The sequence below is a fragment of the Meriones unguiculatus genome, chromosome 1 (genome assembly GCF_030254825.1).
Source record: "Meriones unguiculatus strain TT.TT164.6M chromosome 1, Bangor_MerUng_6.1, whole genome shotgun sequence".
Taxonomy (NCBI): domain Eukaryota; kingdom Metazoa; phylum Chordata; class Mammalia; order Rodentia; family Muridae; genus Meriones; species Meriones unguiculatus.
The window spans coordinates 190,235,976-190,254,721 of NC_083349.1; the positions used below are offsets into that span (position 1 = coordinate 190,235,976).

General features: G+C 44.6%; 1 protein-coding gene across 2 annotated transcripts; it reads left to right on the forward strand.

Annotated features, from left to right (window-relative positions):
- The first annotated feature begins 4 nt into the window (after positions 1 to 4).
- On the forward strand, positions 5 to 7,667 carry Psma4 (proteasome 20S subunit alpha 4). 2 transcript variants are annotated; one of them, XM_021642996.2, is made up of 9 exons: positions 5 to 119; positions 1,340 to 1,365; positions 1,574 to 1,616; positions 1,905 to 2,067; positions 3,888 to 3,965; positions 4,321 to 4,409; positions 5,650 to 5,780; positions 6,229 to 6,352; positions 7,076 to 7,667. In XM_021642996.2, the coding sequence occupies exons 2-9, from the start codon at positions 1,363 to 1,365 to the stop codon at positions 7,228 to 7,230; spliced, it is 786 nt and encodes a 261-aa protein (XP_021498671.1). In that variant the 5' UTR covers positions 5 to 119; positions 1,340 to 1,362; the 3' UTR covers positions 7,231 to 7,667. The 2 variants fall into 2 exon arrangements, with proteins under 2 accessions (XP_021498671.1, XP_060230104.1); XM_060374121.1 differs by lacking the exon at positions 5 to 119 and adding an exon at positions 414 to 559.
- The last annotated feature ends 11,079 nt before the right edge of the window (positions 7,668 to 18,746 follow it).

Sequence of the window (18,746 nt, forward strand, 5' to 3'; positions counted from 1 at the left end):
CCCTCGTGGTTCTGCGCACGCGCGGAAGCCATATTCGCCGCGGATGCTTGGCCATCCGGGTTGGTTCTTCTCCTGCGGATTAAGGCGGCGCTGATCTGCACCCTCGCTGTCTTCCTCCGGTGAGGCTCAGTCTTTTAGGGCCCGCGGAGGCGAGGTCGCCGTCTCCCGGGCTGGGGCTACCTGCGTGGAGACCACGGCCCAGGCCCGCGGCCGCCACCGAGGAGCCGTGGGCACGATGACTTTGCACCCGCCTCCTCGGTGACCGGCCTGCCAGGGACTGGCCCCCACCGGCCGCCGTCGGGCATCCTCGCGCGGCCTGGACGGCGAGCCCGGGCTCCGAGACCCACCGGGCCGGTGCGAGGGGTGGGGGCGGCTTGCGGCCCAGCGAGCCCATTCGGGAAAGTGGAGCCGCGGGGAAGGTCCAGAGCTTGTGGCGCGGGCGCCAGGCGTGGAGGTAGCCTTGTTCACAGTCGAATCCGAAACCCGCCGTGGCCTGCTGCCTGTTGTGCCCAGGGCCACCTTTCTGTTTCTCCTACATGTTGGAGCCGACTCCCGGCAGGTTAGCCTTCCCGCAGCCTCTCTTCGGCCTGACTTTTCTAAACTGTCAGCTCCTGTGGTCTTTGCGCCCAGCCCTTCGATTGAGCCGTCTTGAGTGAGAGAGACGCTCACCTGGGCGAGCAGACACTTAAGATGTCTGTTCAGCTTTCCAGCCTCGATTCCTGATTTCCCATTATTTGGCAACATAGGAATTGGACCCAGAGGTGCCATTTTTCCCCCTACTAAGGCAGAGCTTCCATTGCTGTCTTTCAAAGAAACGGAAACGAGGGCCAAGTTTACCGCCTTCCCCTACACCCCCAAATTGAGGACCGTATCTGACTTAAGCAATTAATCTGTTGAATTTTATAGATTCTCAGCCTGTTCTACTTGGAATGTCCTTTCCTTCACCCTTCCCCAGTTCCTCCTCTTTGACTTAAGACTTTGCAACTTATTTTCCTCTCCCATCTCCAGTTTACTCTCGTTTTCTGGATTTGGTTTCTCAAAAACTTACTTGCTGGCCATACCGTTTTCCCACCCTCGGTGCCCCTTCCATGTTGCTTTATAAGCTCTGTCCCTCTCATCTGGCTGCTGTATTCTGAGCTCTTCGGGACAGACTTGGGCTGCCTAGGCCGGCAGCAGACCCTTTGTTGTGCTGTCCCATCTTCTGGTATAGTTTCCAACAGTTGTCTGTGCACAGCTAGTGTTAGCTGAGTGATGGTGTGTGGATCAAACGGTCTAAAAAGTAGAAGCTACTTCTTAAGTTAGGATTTTTATTTTAATGATCCCATTTTTCCCCCCACAGGAATTACATAAAGTTCAGAAGCCATGGTGAGTTCATGACACGTTTCATTTAACTTTTGCCTGATGAATGTTATGGCTTGTTTGAGGCTAACATGAGAAAAGTGCAACAGAAGCGGGTAGGGGGAGTCGAGTGGTGTCTTCCTTCTTCCCACCGAACTCAGCCCAGGATTTCCTTGTGTAAGGTTTGTGGGTGCTTTCAGTGAGCAGGCATCATCTCTCTGTTTTCCCATTGCAGTCTCGAAGATATGACTCCAGGACCACAATATTCTCTCCAGAAGGTAAATTAGAAAGTTTAACCTGCTCCAAAGACAGTTGGGCTTGTTTGTTGGTTTTGTTTTGTTTCAGTCCTGTATTCTTGGGGTTCAGTGTGCTGTTTAGCTACACACATTTTGGAGTACAGTTCATTCTTTATGTAGTTTTGAATTAACTATGTGACCAGGCTGATAATGTCATGCATTGTTGAGTAAAAGGAGGGCAGTTGATTTTACCCGATAGTGCCACACTGATTTCTCTTGGGTCAGTGGTGCAAGAACACAGAGGAAACTTGGTGTTTCGCTGTTTTGTAGGGCGCTTATACCAGGTGGAATACGCCATGGAAGCTATTGGCCATGCGGGCACCTGTTTGGGAATTCTCGCCAATGATGGAGTCCTGCTTGCAGCAGAGAGACGCAACATCCACAAGCTTCTTGATGAAGTCTTTTTTTCTGAAAAAATTTATAAGCTTAATGAGTAAGTGAGCTCTTGGGGAAGGCTTTGAACTGCCGCACTTTTCAACATAAGTGGGATTTGCGTATTGGAGGGAGAGGTCTTTTATGTGAGGTGGTAGAAATGAAGTGAGCAGGGTTTTTTTCTTGTGCAAATTTGTGTGTTTGCTTTATTTTGCTTGGAACCTCACTGAAGCCCATTTATTGCATTATTTTCAGTATGTTCAGTGTGTGTATAATTCACTTTAAGTGCAGAGCTAGGCACTTAGCACCAAATAGCTTTGTGCAGTGACGAAATAGGTACTTGTGGTCCATCAATACGAGGTGTGATGTTGTACCTATTGTTTAATATCTCGAGGACTCAGAGTGGTTGTGGAAATCTAATGAAACAAAAAAAATGAGTGAGAGCCTAGCATAAAGCAGGCCCTCAAGTTATTGTTTAGAACTGTGCAGTAATTCTGTAGACTTGTACTGACTCTTTACCAAAGAAGAAGGCTCGTGGAGATGTGGGCTCAGCTCAGCCACACGGTGCAATCTGATGTCTGTTCAGTTTGGTACTCGGAACTCTGTTGTTAGGGAGGCCTGACTGCCGCACACCGCCTTCAGGGGTACTGCATGCTTCATTGTCTCTTTGTTACAGTTTGGACATCTACACCGTGCAGACTGACCACTCACATATCCTGTACTGCCATTTCCGTTCCCCTTTCTTCTCTCCCCAAATCTCTTGGGTTTAGTCTGTCTGTTTTGATTCAGTGACATTACCAGGGCCTTCTGTGTGACCATGGGTTGAGAGCTGTCTGTTAGAGTCGGCTGGGCTCAGCAGTGGGTACATAACCAGGGACAGTGAGTCTTTCCCAGACTTTATCAAGAGCCAGTAGTTCTGATATAAAGAGTAGGATCCTATGAACCACTTCTTAATAGGGCTGCTCTTGTCTGTGCCCAAACCAGTTGTGAATTCATGATTTTAGTTGTAGGGTCTACAGTATGGTACTTTGCAGCCCTTTACTCTGTCTTTGTACTCTTAACATAGTAGCCAGCCCCTTTCCAATGTTCATAAGCCTTTGAGAGGGAGTGGTTTAAGCGACTTCTTTAGGGATGTCCCACAACTGTCATTTATTTTTGTATCATGGGCAACCACGATTCTTTGCACTTACAGCATTCATTGTAAGTTGAGGCTTCTCTGGTTAAAGGTGGAATCCATTTTTGTAACAGTAGAGGAGTTTAGAAGGGTTCTGTGTCTGGTTAATTAGCCATAGAAGTGTACTCCCTGCATGGGTTTGGTACCTCCCATGGGGCCTTTGGTACACTCACTTGACACTTACCTCCACAATCACTTTAGTCTTTACTCAGCAGCCTGTGGGCTTGTTTCAGCATAATCAAAGTGATGTCTAGATTGTAGAGAGCCAGGGAGGGCTTTGGGGAACAGGCAGAAAAGGGAGTGCATGCCTAGACAACTTCTGAAACCCCCCCACGTGTCCCCTCACCCCAGCCTGTCAGCCCGGTCATTGAGAGTTACACCCCGAAGAGTGGGAGTGTGTTATCTGCCCAACAAAACCTTTTTCTTCAGTTTCTACTTTAGCTGCTTAGTGTTCCTCCGCTTGCCCCGTCTCTAGAGGACAGGAATAAATACATCTGTGGGAGAATTTGGGCTGTGTTCACATATCATTTATGCTAAGTGACATTAGGTAAACATCTAAGAAGATCATACTTGGATAGCCTTTTCCCCGCAGGGAGTCACTGTGGGGTAGAGCTGGTGAATCCCTAACAGATGCAGGTGCCTCTCACCACTTACAAGTCAAGCATCTTTCCCTGCTTACAGTGGCTTTTTTCTTTTTTTCCTTCAAGGGACATGGCTTGCAGTGTGGCAGGCATAACATCTGATGCTAACGTTCTGACTAACGAGCTGAGGCTCATTGCTCAAAGGTATGGACGGAAATGGTGTAACAGAGAGCATGTGAGTCAGATGTGTCTCCAAGGAAAGCTTTCTTTTGCAAAGTGTAAAGTTATTTCCATTACTTGAAAAATATTCTTCCTAATCAAACTTACAAAATACTGTGTACACATAAGAATATTAGGATGTTGGATGTTTTTGCCCTCTCATTCGTATTCAAATTAAAGTGACCTCTGCAGTTTTTCCTAATATATATATATATATATATATATATATATATATATATATATATTAGGAAAATATATATATATTTCTTTTCGGAGAGCATTTTCTTGCATTGTGTATGTTTTAGAGAAGCCTGTTACTATGTCAATCTCTTTACCCTAGGTATTTGTTACAGTACCAGGAGCCAATTCCGTGTGAGCAGCTGGTTACAGCACTGTGTGATATCAAACAGGCGTATACACAGTTTGGAGGTATTGAGTTTCTCTGGAAATACTCTGAAAACTGAAAATATTTTATGAAGAGTAAACTTACTTGTTTTGTTCTGCATTAAGGTTTTTTGAGGTGGTTATTTTGTTTTTGCTAGATTTCTTTTGGTTTTGGAGTTTTAGAAAATAGATTTTGAAAAATATTTTTATTTGAGAATTTCATACAGTGGAATTTGATAATATTCACCCATCATTTCCTGCCAGGTATCTTCCCACCTCTCAACCCACCCAACTTCATGTTCTTTTCTTTCCTGTCCCCTCCCCCTTTTAAATCCTCAGTTTTGATTGTGCTATCCAAATACTCTTGGGTGTGGGACCTGCACTGAACACTGTCGCCCTGCCAGGGCTCACACCCGTGTAGAAAACTGACCTTCTCTCCCAGCAGCTACCAATTGCTGGTAACTCCTCAGCTGGAGGTGGGATGTTGTACTGAGGTTTTGTCTGGTGCAGGCCTTGTAAATGTCGCAACTGCTGTGAACTCGTATGTGGAAAACACCTTCTTTTTAAAAAATATTTATTTATTATGCATACAGTGTTCTGTCTGCATGTTCACCTGTGCACCAGCAGAGGGCACCAGATCTAGATGGTTGTGAGTCACGATGTGGTTGCTGGGAATTGAACTCAGGACCTCTGGAAGAGCAGCCAATGCTCTTAACCTCTGAGCCATCTCTCCAGCCCTGGAAAACGCTTTCCTTGTCATCTAGCACCTCTGGCTTACAGTCTCTCTGTCCCTTCTGTGATCCTTGAGCATTGGAGGAGTGATATGATGTCCTGTTTAGGGCTGAGCACTCTGAAGTCTCTTTTTCTCTACACTTCGTTTTGTTTGGGAGACATCACACAGTGTAGCCTAGCCTCTCTGGATTTCACTGCAATCTACTTCCTTGTGAGCAAATCTGCCTCCACATGTTAGTTGGCAGCTTCATCAGCAGGATACTGCAAGGCCAAAGTAACATTTTCAAGTCTGGAAACAAATTATTTTTGCATTATAATGAAATTCAGCATTGGCCTTCTATGTCCATTTTCTCCCCAGCTGGAGTCCAGCCCCTAGAAACGGGTGGAATCTGTGACGGGGCTTATCTGTGGTGGCCAGAACACAAAGCAGTTATTCAGGCTTAACCTCACAGAAAGGCTTGGGCCGTGTCGGGCCACTCCGCTGATAGCTCTACATTGAGACTGTTCGTTTTTTAAATTGAGATTTTGATTTATTTATTTTTCTTTGTTAAAGGAAAGCGTCCCTTTGGTGTTTCTCTGCTGTATATTGGCTGGGATAAGCACTACGGCTTTCAGCTTTATCAGAGTGACCCAAGTGGGAATTACGGGGGATGGAAAGCCACATGCATTGGGAACAACAGTGCTGTGAGTATTCCTGTGACACTGAGATGCAGGGAAGGTTAAGAAGACCTGCAGTGTTGAAAAAGCAGTGGGCGTTAGGGTAGTTAACGTAGCATTTAATAGCAGCAGTTTCATAGCAGCCTCAGTGTAAAGGAAAATACCTGTGGTTCTAGTGCCGTGTGCTGCAGTTTGTTGATGCCATTTGCAGCTAAATGCTAGTTTTCAGTTATAAGTTTTCAGAACATGTAATTTGCGCCTGAACTGTGAGGACAGCTCTGTTGAGACTGGGGCTCCAGATTAAAGATCCTCTAGAACATTGGCTCCCTCTCCCCCTGCCCCAGCTCCTGTTGACCTTCCCTGCTGTCAGAATTGTTAGTGTGAATTCAGGCATTAATTCTTATGGACCAGTCTATACTCCGCCCCCTCAAATGCACAGATTTGAAGGAAATTCTCTGTTGATTATTTTTTTTAGGCAGCTGTGTCAATGTTGAAACAAGACTACAAGGAAGGAGAAATGACTCTGAAGTCAGCGCTTGCTCTAGCTATCAAGGTGCTGAATAAGACAATGGATGTTAGTAAACTGTCAGCTGAAAAAGGTAATCCCTGTGCTCCTGCTTTGTCCAGTTGAGTGGAGGGATTTATTGAGTAGTCCCAACCTTAAGTCTTTAACAGGTTTAGATCGGTGAAGCTGCTGCTTAGGGGACGTTGAAGACTCCATGCCTTGACTAAGTTCAGCCTTGATGAATTGTAGAGCTGCGGCCTACGCCATAGGGCAGGCTTAATGGCCTGAGCCTGAATAGAACTCCTAGTTGGGGGTCCTGTGTCACTGGCTGCCCTTGAACTCACTGTTAGACCAAAGCTGGCTTCAAACTAGCATTGATCCCCCCCCCCCCCGCCTGTGCCGCCCTAGTGCTGGCATCACAGGTGTGCACCATCATGCCAGTGAAAGCTGCTTCTTAGGTCATTGTTTTGAAAAGAAATGAGAAAATTCCGTAAGGAAATGCTACTTTGAGTGTTGTGTCTTGTTCCTTCTGGTCAGCACAGCTTGTGTGTGCCAGTGAGAACAACTGCCAGCTGGACTTGGAGTGACACAGGTGGTGGCTGAGAAGTCATCGGGTGAAGAAAAGATCTTCGGGAAAAAGTCAGGGTACCACAAGATCAAAGGTGTTCTGTTCCTATAAAAATGTGGGTGCGACATTAAGTGTAAAACTTGGAAAAAAAAAAAAACTTGGGAGAGCAAGAAAAAAGCCAAGACTCAGAAACAGAGTAAGCCATGTTGACACTTGTTGGCTGAGTACAAATGCATGTTTGTGTTTTAGTTGAAATCGCCACACTAACAAGAGAGAGTGGAAAGACGGTGATCAGAGTCCTCAAGCAAAAGGAAGTGGAACAGTTGATCAAAAAACACGAAGAGGAAGAGGCTAAAGCTGAACGGGAAAAGAAGGAAAAAGAACAGAAAGAAAAGGATAAATAGACAAAATCACGGATTTTATAACTCCTTAGAGGAACCAATTCAGTTAGAAGCTGTCCTGGCCTTCCACCCCGGAAAGGTTTTCTTGGTTTTTCTTCTTTAACTTGCCCATCGGGGAAATAGGACATTACATACTGAATTGGGTCCTTGTCATGTCTGTCCAGTTGGATGCTTTATTGTAATGATGGACATCTTTATAAACATCTTAATTTCAACATAATTTTTTGGAATAAAACTTGGAAAGATTGGTGATGGTGAAGGAAAAATTTTTCTGTAGCAATAATTGTCAAAGATAGCACAGTTGGGGCTGGAGTGATGGCTCAGCAGGTGTGAGTGCACACTGCTCTTACGGAGGACCTGAACTCAGTTCCCAGTACCCACACACAGACATGCGTAATGAAATATGAGCAAATAAAAAGATACCAGGGTTGCTGAGGTGATCATTGCCTTCTTTTTGTGAGAAGTGTATGCTGTGGTGTATACCTGAAATACCCTGACTTCACCCAAGTGGGCACATCACCTCCTCTCTCTGCTCTCCAGGATTGGCTTGAGACTGTTCAGTCATACTGAGCAGGGATAGAAGAATCTCTGTCTGTGTACATGTGTCTGTCTGTCTGTCTCTGTCTTGAGACTGAAGAGTCAGACTAAGCACAACCAGAAGAGTGTATGTCTCTGTGTGTGTGTGGGTGTGTGTATCTGTCTCTGTAAAGAATACTGAGAGTCCTGAGTCCTCAGTCCCGGACTGAGGCTGCCCACAGTCAGGAGCTCCAACTTCATAGAAGATGGTGTTGGAGGAATTGCAGCCTGAGAAGTGGGAACAAGAAAGCAGCTCCAGTGAGGCTGGAGGAGCCTTCTTGCTGGGTGTTGCTCAGCCTGTCCACTTGGGGTTCTGTGTTTGGAGAGAAAAATGGAGTGCAGTTGTTAAAACGTGGTTCATGGACCACTGTCAGCTGTTACAGGAATAGAAAGTGGGGCACCATACCCCAGACCTACTGACTTCAAATCTCTGGAGTTGAAGCTCAGTCTCATCCTGTTGTCCAGGAACTTGCCTCCACCTCCACCCCCGGGCGCTGGACCTCAAGTCAAGCACAGTGAGCTGACAAGCTGGGCATGAAGATGCATTTCCACCCTGCTTTAACAAGCCGTAGATTGGGAGTCTTATGCTTGCTAAAGTTTGAGGGGTAAGTTTTGCGCAGTAGAATTGCCTGCACAGCTTTTCAAAGTTGAGCATAAAGCTGGGCTCCATACCAATTAGCTCGGTATTTGGCAAGGGACCCAGACATTGGCCTGGCTTAAAACAACAACAACAACAAAAAAAAAAAACTTGGGTTATTCCATGGCAGCTGAATAAGAGCCAGCTGCCTTAGCTGGTGTCTGTCAAGTACATGATTCCAATTAGAACTGAGTTCCTCTGCAAAAGCTGTTATAAGAGTTGAGCTGTCCAGCCCAAGGTGTTTTAATGACTTTTCTGAAATACTGTGTTGTTTATACAGCTGATTATCACTTTTGACCTTTTTAGCAAAAGTCAAGTGTGTATAGTGTATTCATCTGTTTGTACCTACTTAAAAGGCACCTTTTATTGCTTGTTTTGGTTTGTAAGAGCTTTTCTTCCTCCCAGGCTTGCCTGAAGCTCATAGTCCTTCCCCAATTTTCTAAGTGCTGAGATAGCACAGTAACAGGTGTGTGCACTGTACAGTTGTAGGAGCCCCAACCACAGCTTTAGGGGTGAATTTGTCTCGAGGCACATCACAGCCTTCCTTTAAACAAGCACGATTGTAGGCATTGTTTGCCACTTTATGGTTTTTCTTTATTCCACCATTCTCTACCCCTTTTCCTATTCCCTTTCAACCCCCTAACACTAGTTAGGAGAGAAGAAAAGGATAGAGAGGAAAGGAAATAGATCCCTGAATAAAGTTGGGGATTGGGAAGGGGACCACATTGCCATTAGACCACTTCCTGCTGATTAGGGGCGTTGAGCTTTTCTGTTCAAGTTTGATCTTCGCTGTCGAGATATCTCATTTCTTCTTGTTTCTTCCTTGTGTGCAGCTACTTAACAAACTGCAACTAATAGGAACCAACAACCCCACTCTTGGGGCTGTAGCATTTTTATACCCTCTGGAAAGTCCACAGAAACTTTCTGCAGCTCTCAAAATCATGCCCCTGCCAGAGCATGAGGCAAATCATAGTGACATGCTGAGAAGCGGCCCCATATGCCCACACTTGGGATTAAAACAAAAACATTCTTATGTTTCTGTGTTCTTAAAGAAACCAAAATTGTCACTGTACACTATGCCTGAAGATCATTTTCAACCAAAAGCAACAGCACTCGTGCATGAAAACATGTTGCAAGATAGGTATTAAGTTCAGTTTGAGAGCTGACAGGTCAAAGGTCACCTTGTTAGATATCCCCTCAGACTACTCAAAGCATACTGTACAACAGTAATAAAAGCACTGTTGTCTTAGGTTTCTATTTTGATGGTAAAACATCACCAAAGGCAACTTGGAAGAAAGGGTTTATTTCATCTTAAACTTTCAGATAACGTCTCTCAATGAGGGAAGTCAGTTCAGGAACCTAGAAGCAGGAGCTGATGCAGCCATGGAGGGGTGCTGCTTACTGTCCTGTTCCCTATGGTTTTCTTAGCGAACTCAGAACACCAGTCAGGGTCCCACCACCCACAATGGGCTGGGACCGCCCACATCAGTCACTAAGAAAATGCTCACCAGGCTTGTCTACAGCCTGATCCTATGGTAGCTTTTTCTCTATTGAGGTTTCCCTCTTTCAAATGATTGTCTTATGTCAAGGTGACATAAAACTGTCCCATACACATTGAGTGGGGTCACAAGCATGTGCTTGTGAACAGACAAGCCCCCAAATCTTACTAGGATTGACTATACATCTTTTAGTGATCATCCTTCAGTCTTGTTACTCTTGAAAGTATGGTGGGTAGAGAAGTGACTCCCTGAACTGTCTTGGTCGCTTCTGCAGCTTATGCCCAGAATCCATCCAGTTAGTACTGTGTGGGGGTCAGGAACGGGCTGCACTGAGATACCACGATCTCACGTGAACTTCAGTGGCCCAGGACTGGTCTCCCCATAGCCAGCTGCCTCTCTTTAGCCCCTTACATGGGCCTGTGAAAGCACCCTGTACTCTGGCCCTCATCTAAATGAACTAGCACACTAGCTCTCATCTCTTGTTCATATACTTGCCATTTCTCTGCGTTGGGGACACTCTTCCCCTGGGTGTCTGCCTCTGCTCCCTCATCTCTAATTAAATGATTTCTCATCTGACTCCTACAGAAGAGCAATCTGCTGTCCCTTCTCTAAGTCTGTTGCCCTGCTGTTTTTCTCCATAACCGTAAAAGTAACTTTTACTTGCCTGATGTAATTGTCATCTTGGAACCTTACTGCAGGGTAAGTGGCCCTTTCTAGCTCTTTCTGGACTCTGGCTGGCTGGTTCAACTTAGCAGTTCTGGCCCCAACTTTTCTCCAAGCTGACTGATTCAGTCTGGCTTCTCTCTTGGCTTACTGAATTTCTCTGTTTGGGCTCAAACTATGGCAATATGTTCTAATTTTCTGGCTTCTTCGTATTCTCTGGATTCTGCCTCTGCGGGAACTCACAAATTCTACTGCACTCACTCAACTGACAAACTGACTGCCTCCTGCACTGACTCCCAATGCACACACACACACTCTCTGAATTCAGTTGACTGCATCCACTGAGCTGTCCTCCACCTGACTCACTCTGAGCTGCTCCCTTAAGTCACCTCTCTTCCTTTCTGTTCTCCTGGGAGTTGAGCAAATCTTATCCTGACTCATTCTATCAAATCTTTCTCTGATTTCTCATTTTGTGTGCCCCTCAATTTGACATCACTTTCAAACATGGCCGCTTCCTTCTACAAACTAACCTTACCTACATTTTTTTTTACATTAAAGGTGTGTACTAAGGGTGTGTCTGCATTCCAGCTGGAGGGGTTAAAGGTGTGCTGGATTAAAATTCCTCTACACAAAAGGAACCCTTCTCACTGGCTGTCTTCCTTGTCTATCACCTGGACTGTGTTTCCAGAGAAAGGACTGTTTTCTTTCAGCAGCCATATCCTACTTCCATGAACAGGAACTGACACATTCAAGGATAAAGTGTTGGATAAAGTGTCCCTCCTTGATACTCTGCAAAATTCTGAGAACGCTTTTTCCATTTAGGTTAGTAGAACTCGTGGGTTTTCCATGTCCTGACTACCCCTTTCGCACCCCAAAAGTTAGGGTACCTCAGAGATTAGCAGAAAAAGAGCCCAGGGTATTTGCCACCACATTAGAAACCAGTCTTAGAGTTTGCGAGGACAGTGGCCAATTTTCAGCACACTGTCTCTTATTATCTTTACAGTGGGAGGTTAAGGGTAGTGAGGACAGCCAAGGCTAACCTGTAATTGTGAGTTGCTTTTTCCTGCTTTGGCATTAGCTAGCCTAGGATCTCAGCCAACCTCCTTTCAGCTGCTCTGTGGCATATTTTTATCCCGGTTACAGGGCTTTTTGGTTCTAGGGTGCTGTCTGATGCATCCCAGTTGTAGCCTTAGCTGCCCTCATCCAAACAGGCGCCTTTCCCGAGAGCAACCACGGAGTTCTCTTATCTGGGCAGAAGTGGATGGTTCTCAGAGGGCACTCCCACCTCTGCAGCCCTCTGCTAGAAACAGGAAACCAGAGAGAGCTCAGGTTTAAGATCCGAGTCAAACTTTAAAACCAAAGCTCTTGATTTCACTTTAGAGAGCTTCAGATCATGCTTTTAAAAGTAGAAGTGTGGGGGCAAATTGTGTGCTCCCGTGTGTGATTTCACTTCTGGTGTTATCTTAATCGGAAATGAATCTCTGGAATTTCTACAGTCTAGCACTTTGAAAGTTCTAAAGCTTTGTCTTAACAGAGAGAGAGAGGGAGAGAGGTGGACAGAGGGAGGGAAGGAGAGAGGAGACAGGGGGAAAGATCCCCTTGAGCTTTCAAAGATGGTGGCTCAGGGGTTAAGAACAACTGTTTCTCTTGCAGAGGACTCAAGTTCTATTCCCAGCACCCACATGGGTGGGGTGGCTTATAGCCCATAACTCTAGTTCCATGAGATCTGACTCACGGTTCCCATGGCCACTGCACACACGTGCTTCTACACGCAGGCACATATCCACATAAAATAAAATAAAAATTTTAACTTTTTTTTCTTACATTTATTTATTATTTATACAGCGCTCTTTGGGCATGTGTGCCTGTGCACCAGAAGAGGGCACCAGATCTCACTATAGATGGTTGTGAGCCACCAAGTGTTTGCTGGGAATTGAACTCAGAACCCTTGAAAGAACAGCCAGTGTTCTTAACCTCAGAGCCAGCCCCTAAAAAATAAATCTTGAAAAAAAATTTCACCCTGGGGAAAAACTGAATGATTTCCGGTTAACATTTCCGGTTAACTTTTGGTGATGGGGTGTGTGTGGATGAGTAATAGCTGCTCCTCTGTTAGTCTGCAGTCTCAGGAACAGGCACACACATGCCTAAATCTAGATTCTACATACGAGAGAAAACACACTGAATTTGTTGTTTTGAGTCTGGTTTAATTTGTGTAACGTAATACTTCCTAGTTCTTTTCCATCCATTTTCCTGCATATGTCATTTCATTTTCTTTTATGGCTGAAAAAATCTGTTGTGTATATGGAACATATTTTCCTTATGGAAATATGTAAGGCCTGATGGATTTGCATGTCATCCATGTGCAGGGCTATGCTAATCTTCTATCCTGTCAGTTTTAGGATGCCTGCTGTTGCCATGAACACCATTTGTGTGTTCTTTTTTTTTTCTAATAATTTATTCTTATTTTATGTGCATTTGTGTTTTGCCTGCATCTGTGTCTGTGTGAGGGTGTCATATCTTAAAGTTACAGACAGTTGTGAGCTGCCATGAAGGTGCTGAAAATTGAACCCAGGTCCTCTGCAAGAATGTTAAGTGCTCTTAACCTCTGAGCAATCTCTCTAGCTCTTAAGTGTTATTTTTTAATTGTATTTTATTTTATTTACTTATTTATTTTTTTATATTTATTAATTATTGTTTATTTACTTTGTATCGCCCCTGTAGCTCTCCTCCTAATCTCACCCTCCCTTCCCCTTCTCTCCCTATGCCCCTTCCCAAGTGCACTGATGAGGAGGTCCCCCTCTCTTTCCTTCTGATCCTAGTCTATCAGATCTCATCAGGAGTGGCTGCATTGTCTTCCTCTGTGGCCTGGTAAGGCTGCTCCCCGCTCAGGGGGGGTGATCAAAGAGCAGGCCAATCAGTTCATGTCAGAGAGAGTCTTGAATGTTCTTTTTAAGAACACCCTTTGTCATCTGTGTAAATACAAAATACAATTACAAAATCTAACAGGTATCTGTGTCTTATTATTTGTGATAGCGGGTTAAATAATACCACTGTGATAACCCTAGGGCTGATAATAAACATTATATAGCTCAACACTTTTTTATTTACCACAACACAGAATTATATAATTATTACCATAACCAACTTCAGAATGTTTCCCTTAATGAAGAAAGAACTTTGTACCCACCATCCCAAGTCCCTGCTCACCCTGAACAAATACTAACCTACTTTCTACCATCTGCAGAATACAGCAAATTCTACCGTCTGTCTCTACAAATGTGTCCATTCTAGATATTTCAGAAAAATGGAGTCATGTACAAGTTTTTATGTGGACATGTTTCATTTCTTTAGGAGAATATTCCTTGGAGTCATATCTTGGCATTAATATTAATAATGTTTTGATTACATTTTAATTTATATTGTGTGTGTTTGTACATGTGCCACAGTGAACACGTGCAGCTTAGAGGACAGCTTGTGGGAATTCACTCTCTCCTGTCATGTGCATCCCAGAGATGCAAATCAGGTTATCAGGCTTGGTGATGGCATCCTTACCTGCTGAACCATCTCAAAGGTCCATCTTGGTTTGTTTATTTCTCTGTTTTGAGATAGAGTCTCTTCTCATAAGATAGCCCAGGCTATCCTGGAACTCATTATGTAGTCCAGGCTGGCTTTGAACTCACAGAGATCTACCTGCTTCCACCTTCCAAGCGCTGGCATCAAAGGTGCGTGCCATCATGTCCAGCCTGTCTTGGTTTCTTTTTAATCTACCCTACACTCGTATTAGGTTTACAGTTTATGAGTTTGTGTTCTCCTATTGTTTCTAAAGTAGCCCAGTAAAACTGGGAAGTGGGTTGGTTGGTTGAGTGTCTAAGATTTTTGTCAGTGAAGTATTCTCACGTCTGGAGAGGGTTCTCACTTCCTTTCACACTGACAGAAGGAACCCTTCCAAGCCCCTGCATACATAGCGCTAGGAGAAGCCAAGTCTTCGCTTTTGCACCTAAGAACCTTGTGTAGCTGGAGGTGTAGTTCAGTGGCAGGTCCTTATGTAATGAACATTTTGGAAGCACGCAGCTGGGAGAATCCAAGGGGATGTGGCTCCTAAGTCTTGAAGAATAGAATAATTAACTTTGCTTCTGATTACAACAACAAGACATGATCATTTTGGAAAATACACAGTGAGTAAAATTTAAATCACCCGTTGCATCTTACCTAGGGATACCATCTCACTGGCCCAGTTTCTGCCCGTGTCAAGAAGGAGTAATGGTAACCTTCAGCTAATCGGAGGCAAGCCATTTAAAACATAGCCCTTCTTTAAGACAGGCAGTGCCTGGAACTCAGTATGTAGACCAAACTAACCTTGAACTCAGTCTCCAAAGTGCTAGGGTTAAAAATGTGGGTGTGCCACCATACCTGTCTTAAAGTTAATCTTGAAGGAGAATTTAAAGGACATTTTTCTTTTTCTTGCTCTTTTCTTTTGCTTCTTTGGAAAGCCCTGTTTCTCTACACGGCAGTGAAGCTGCCATTTGCTGAGTAAACAGCCTATGCCAGTCATTTCAAGACCCTCAGTACTTACTCTCACACAGCCTTGTAGACCAGGAATGAAAGCTGCAGTGTTCAGTTACTGACAGCCTGCCTAGCACTCAGTGAGTGCACACAGGTCTACGGTGCGGTTGACAAAACCAAAGTTCAAAAACATTGAGTGATTTTTGCCATGTTTTGCAGCTCCTGGGGTACCATTTCTGTGCAAGCCATCACTGTCATCCCTAAACTTCATACTCACTCTCCATCCAATTCTTTTAACTGCCAGAATGATGGTCTTAAGACATAAACCAGGGGACTGGAGAGGTGGCTCAGTGGTTAAGAACACTGCTGCTTTCCAGAGGTGGTGAGTTCAATTCCCAGCAACCTCATGGTGTCTCACAACCATCTATAATGAGATCTGGTGCTCTCTTCTGGTGTGCAGGTGTGCATGCAGACAACACTATACATAACAAATAAATAAATCTGAAAGCTGGGTGTGTGGGTACATGCTTTTAATCCCAGCACTTGGAAGGCAGAGGCAGGTGGACCTCAGTGAGTTTGAGACCAGCCTGATCTACAAAGGGAGTTCACGACAGCCTGGGCTACACAGAGAAACCCTGACTGGAAAAACCAAAATAAAATACTGGCATGGTCACAGTGAAATGGGATATATTTACTCACAGTTGTCTTTATGTGTAATGAGGTTGTTGCTATCCATCTCCATGTAAAATTGGCTCCCAGGATACCAACCAAGAAACGTAGGGACAGAGAGAACCATACAGTATGTCAGGCCATTAGTCAAACTTCAGTTTCCTAGATGTTCTGATATTTGTCAGTATTTTAAAAGTTTCTAAATTTTTGCTAGGCGTGGTGGCACATGCCTTTAGTCTTAGCACTTGGGAAGTAAAGGCTGAAAAATCTCTGAGTTGAAGGCCAGCATGGTCTACATAGTGAGTTCCAGGACAGCCAGGGCTAGCTAGTGAGACACTGTCTTTACGAAAACAAAACAAAAACAACAAACAAAGGTTGTCTAATTTGCTGAGTTCTTTTTTTATTTTACGTGAGTATCAAACTTCACATGAAATTTTGTGTTTGTATTGCTGTATTTTACTTAAAGAGTTTGTGGGGATTTATTTTGTCATCTTGGCAGGATTTAGAGTCACTATAGAAACAAATCTCTGGGCGGTGTCTATAGGGGATTAACAGGTAAATTGAGGTGGGACACCCACACTAAAAACGGGTGCTACCATTACATGACTTGGGTTCCAAATAAAAAGGAAAATATCAGTATTCATCTCTGCTTCAGGACTGTGGGCTGCCTCCTGCTCCTGCTGCTTACAATGACTTCCTCACAGTCCTTCCTTCCCTGAGGTGCTTTGGTCAGAGATTTTGTCAAAGGAACAAGACAAGTGCCAAGAACCACCTCCAAGATAATATAGGCTTCCGTGTAAACCTGAACCTGCCCCTGTGCTCAAATGTCCTTGGACTGGAGCTCATTCTCTTCTTTCTTTCTGGAACCTGCAACCATATAGCATGGATTTCTCTCTATGCCTTCCTCATATCAAGTTCTCCCTTCCCCTCCATCTGGGTCCTGTATGGCCGCCTCCATCTTTAGCTTTAGCATAGATCACCTTGCCAGAAAGGCTTTTTTTTTTTTTTTCTTTTTTTAATTTCGATCTCTAGTAGACTGTCCCTCACCCCCAAATACACACACATGCACCGTTCTCCCTTCAGCACTTTCTGTGAATTTCCTCAGGACTTCTTATCAGATTCGGACACTGCCATGTTTGTTTTCCCCTAAGCAATAAGTCCTGTGAAGACAGCATCGTTTTCTATTTGTGCCCTCCTTTGAATTTGTCATAAAGGGGATACTCAAGTGTTTATTGAATGAATAAATAGCTAGAAAGTGAGAGTGAAAATTCAAACTCAGGTTTGTCTGACACCAGAGTAAAGGCTGCACAGTTCCTACTATTCCAAGAAAGTTATGTTTTTCAATCTTTTTATTATTATTTTTTTAATATTAGTTACAGTTTGTTAACTCTGTATCCCTGCTGTATCCTGCTCCCTCATTCCCTCCCAAACCCACCCTCCCTCCCTCATCTCCTCCCTGCTCCTTTCCAAGTCCACCGATAAGGGAGGACCTCTTACCCTTCCATCTGACCCTGGTTTATCAGGTATCTTCAGGACTGGCTGTAAGTCCTCCTCTGTGGCCTAGCAGGGCTGCTCCTCCCTCGGGGTGGGGGGAGGTCAAAGAGCCCGCCATTGAGTTCATGTCAGAAACAGTCCCTGTTCCCCTTATTAGGGTACCCACTTGGATACTGAGCTACCATGGGCTACATCCGAGCAGAGGTTCTAGGTTATATCCATACATGGTCCTTGGTTAGAGAAACAGTCTCATAAAAGACCCCTGTGCCCAGATATATTTGGTCCTTGTGGAGCTCCTGTCCTCTCCAGGTCATATTAACTCCCCCTTCTTTTTTATGATTCCCTGCACTCTGCCCAAAGTTTGGTTATGATCAATCTATTATCCCATAGAGTATTGGAAAGGTTAGGTAGGCAGACAGGTAAACAGACAGGTAGATATAGATACAGGTGTGTGTGTATGTGTGTGTGTGAGCTCTGATTCACCAACAACTGAGAAGACCAAATAAAAGCAAAGGTTAAAGTAGCCTTTTCCATCTAAGTGATTTCAAGAAATTTTCAGTTTTCAAAAATAAAAAATAATAAAACATCTCAAATTAATTGGGTGTGTTATTACAGAGGAGCAAGAAAAGAGCCTGTCTTTTATGAGGAGGTTGTAGGATTGGGAATTACCAAATGATTTTCAGCTTTAGGATGGTTGGATCAGGTGGCTGAATTAGATTAAAGACAATCGATTCTCCGGAATGATTAATACCATTCGTTACTCTAACCTTCCAAGGAAGCTTTTGCTTTCTGAGGTTGATTACTATTCCACAGGAAATGAAGCTCGGTGAGAAAGGGAACGCTGGTAAGCCGCTTAGAAGAGCGGATGAGAGAAGAAGGCTCAGAGCGTTTAAGGAAGCAGCACCTTTGGCGTTCTCTTGTATCTTGACTTCCCTGGAAGTGCGAAGGCGTGAGGTGATGGTAACTTCCTCACCCTCCTGCCCGGACTTACAATCACCTGGCAGACATCTCTGAGAGCTTCTGCAAGGGCTTTCCCAGAAACTTTAACTGAGTCCAGAAGACCTCCGTCAACATGACTGGCACCGGTCCAGGGACTGGAAGCCAGAAGCCAGAAGCCAGAAGCCAGAAGCCAGAAGCCAGAAGCCAGAAATGAAATGGAGGAAAGGAGAAAACCTGATGAGGACCAGGCTTCGCCCCTCCCTGTTTCCCGTTCTGATGCAAAGTGAGAGGGTGAGGCGTTCTCTCTGCGGTGGGGCTGCCTGCAACCACGCTTTCCCTGGTCCTGGACTGTGTCTCATGGACCCAACTGAATCTTTCCCGCAGTTGCTCCAGGTCTGTATATGATGGGAGCAACAAAGAAAACAGTTTACTCCTCACCCATACAAATGACTTCTGTGGCCTTTGAAGATTTTAGGGCCAGGGAGATAGCAAGCTAAAGGGCCAACCAGCAAAGTCAGCAACCTGAGTTCAACCCCTCA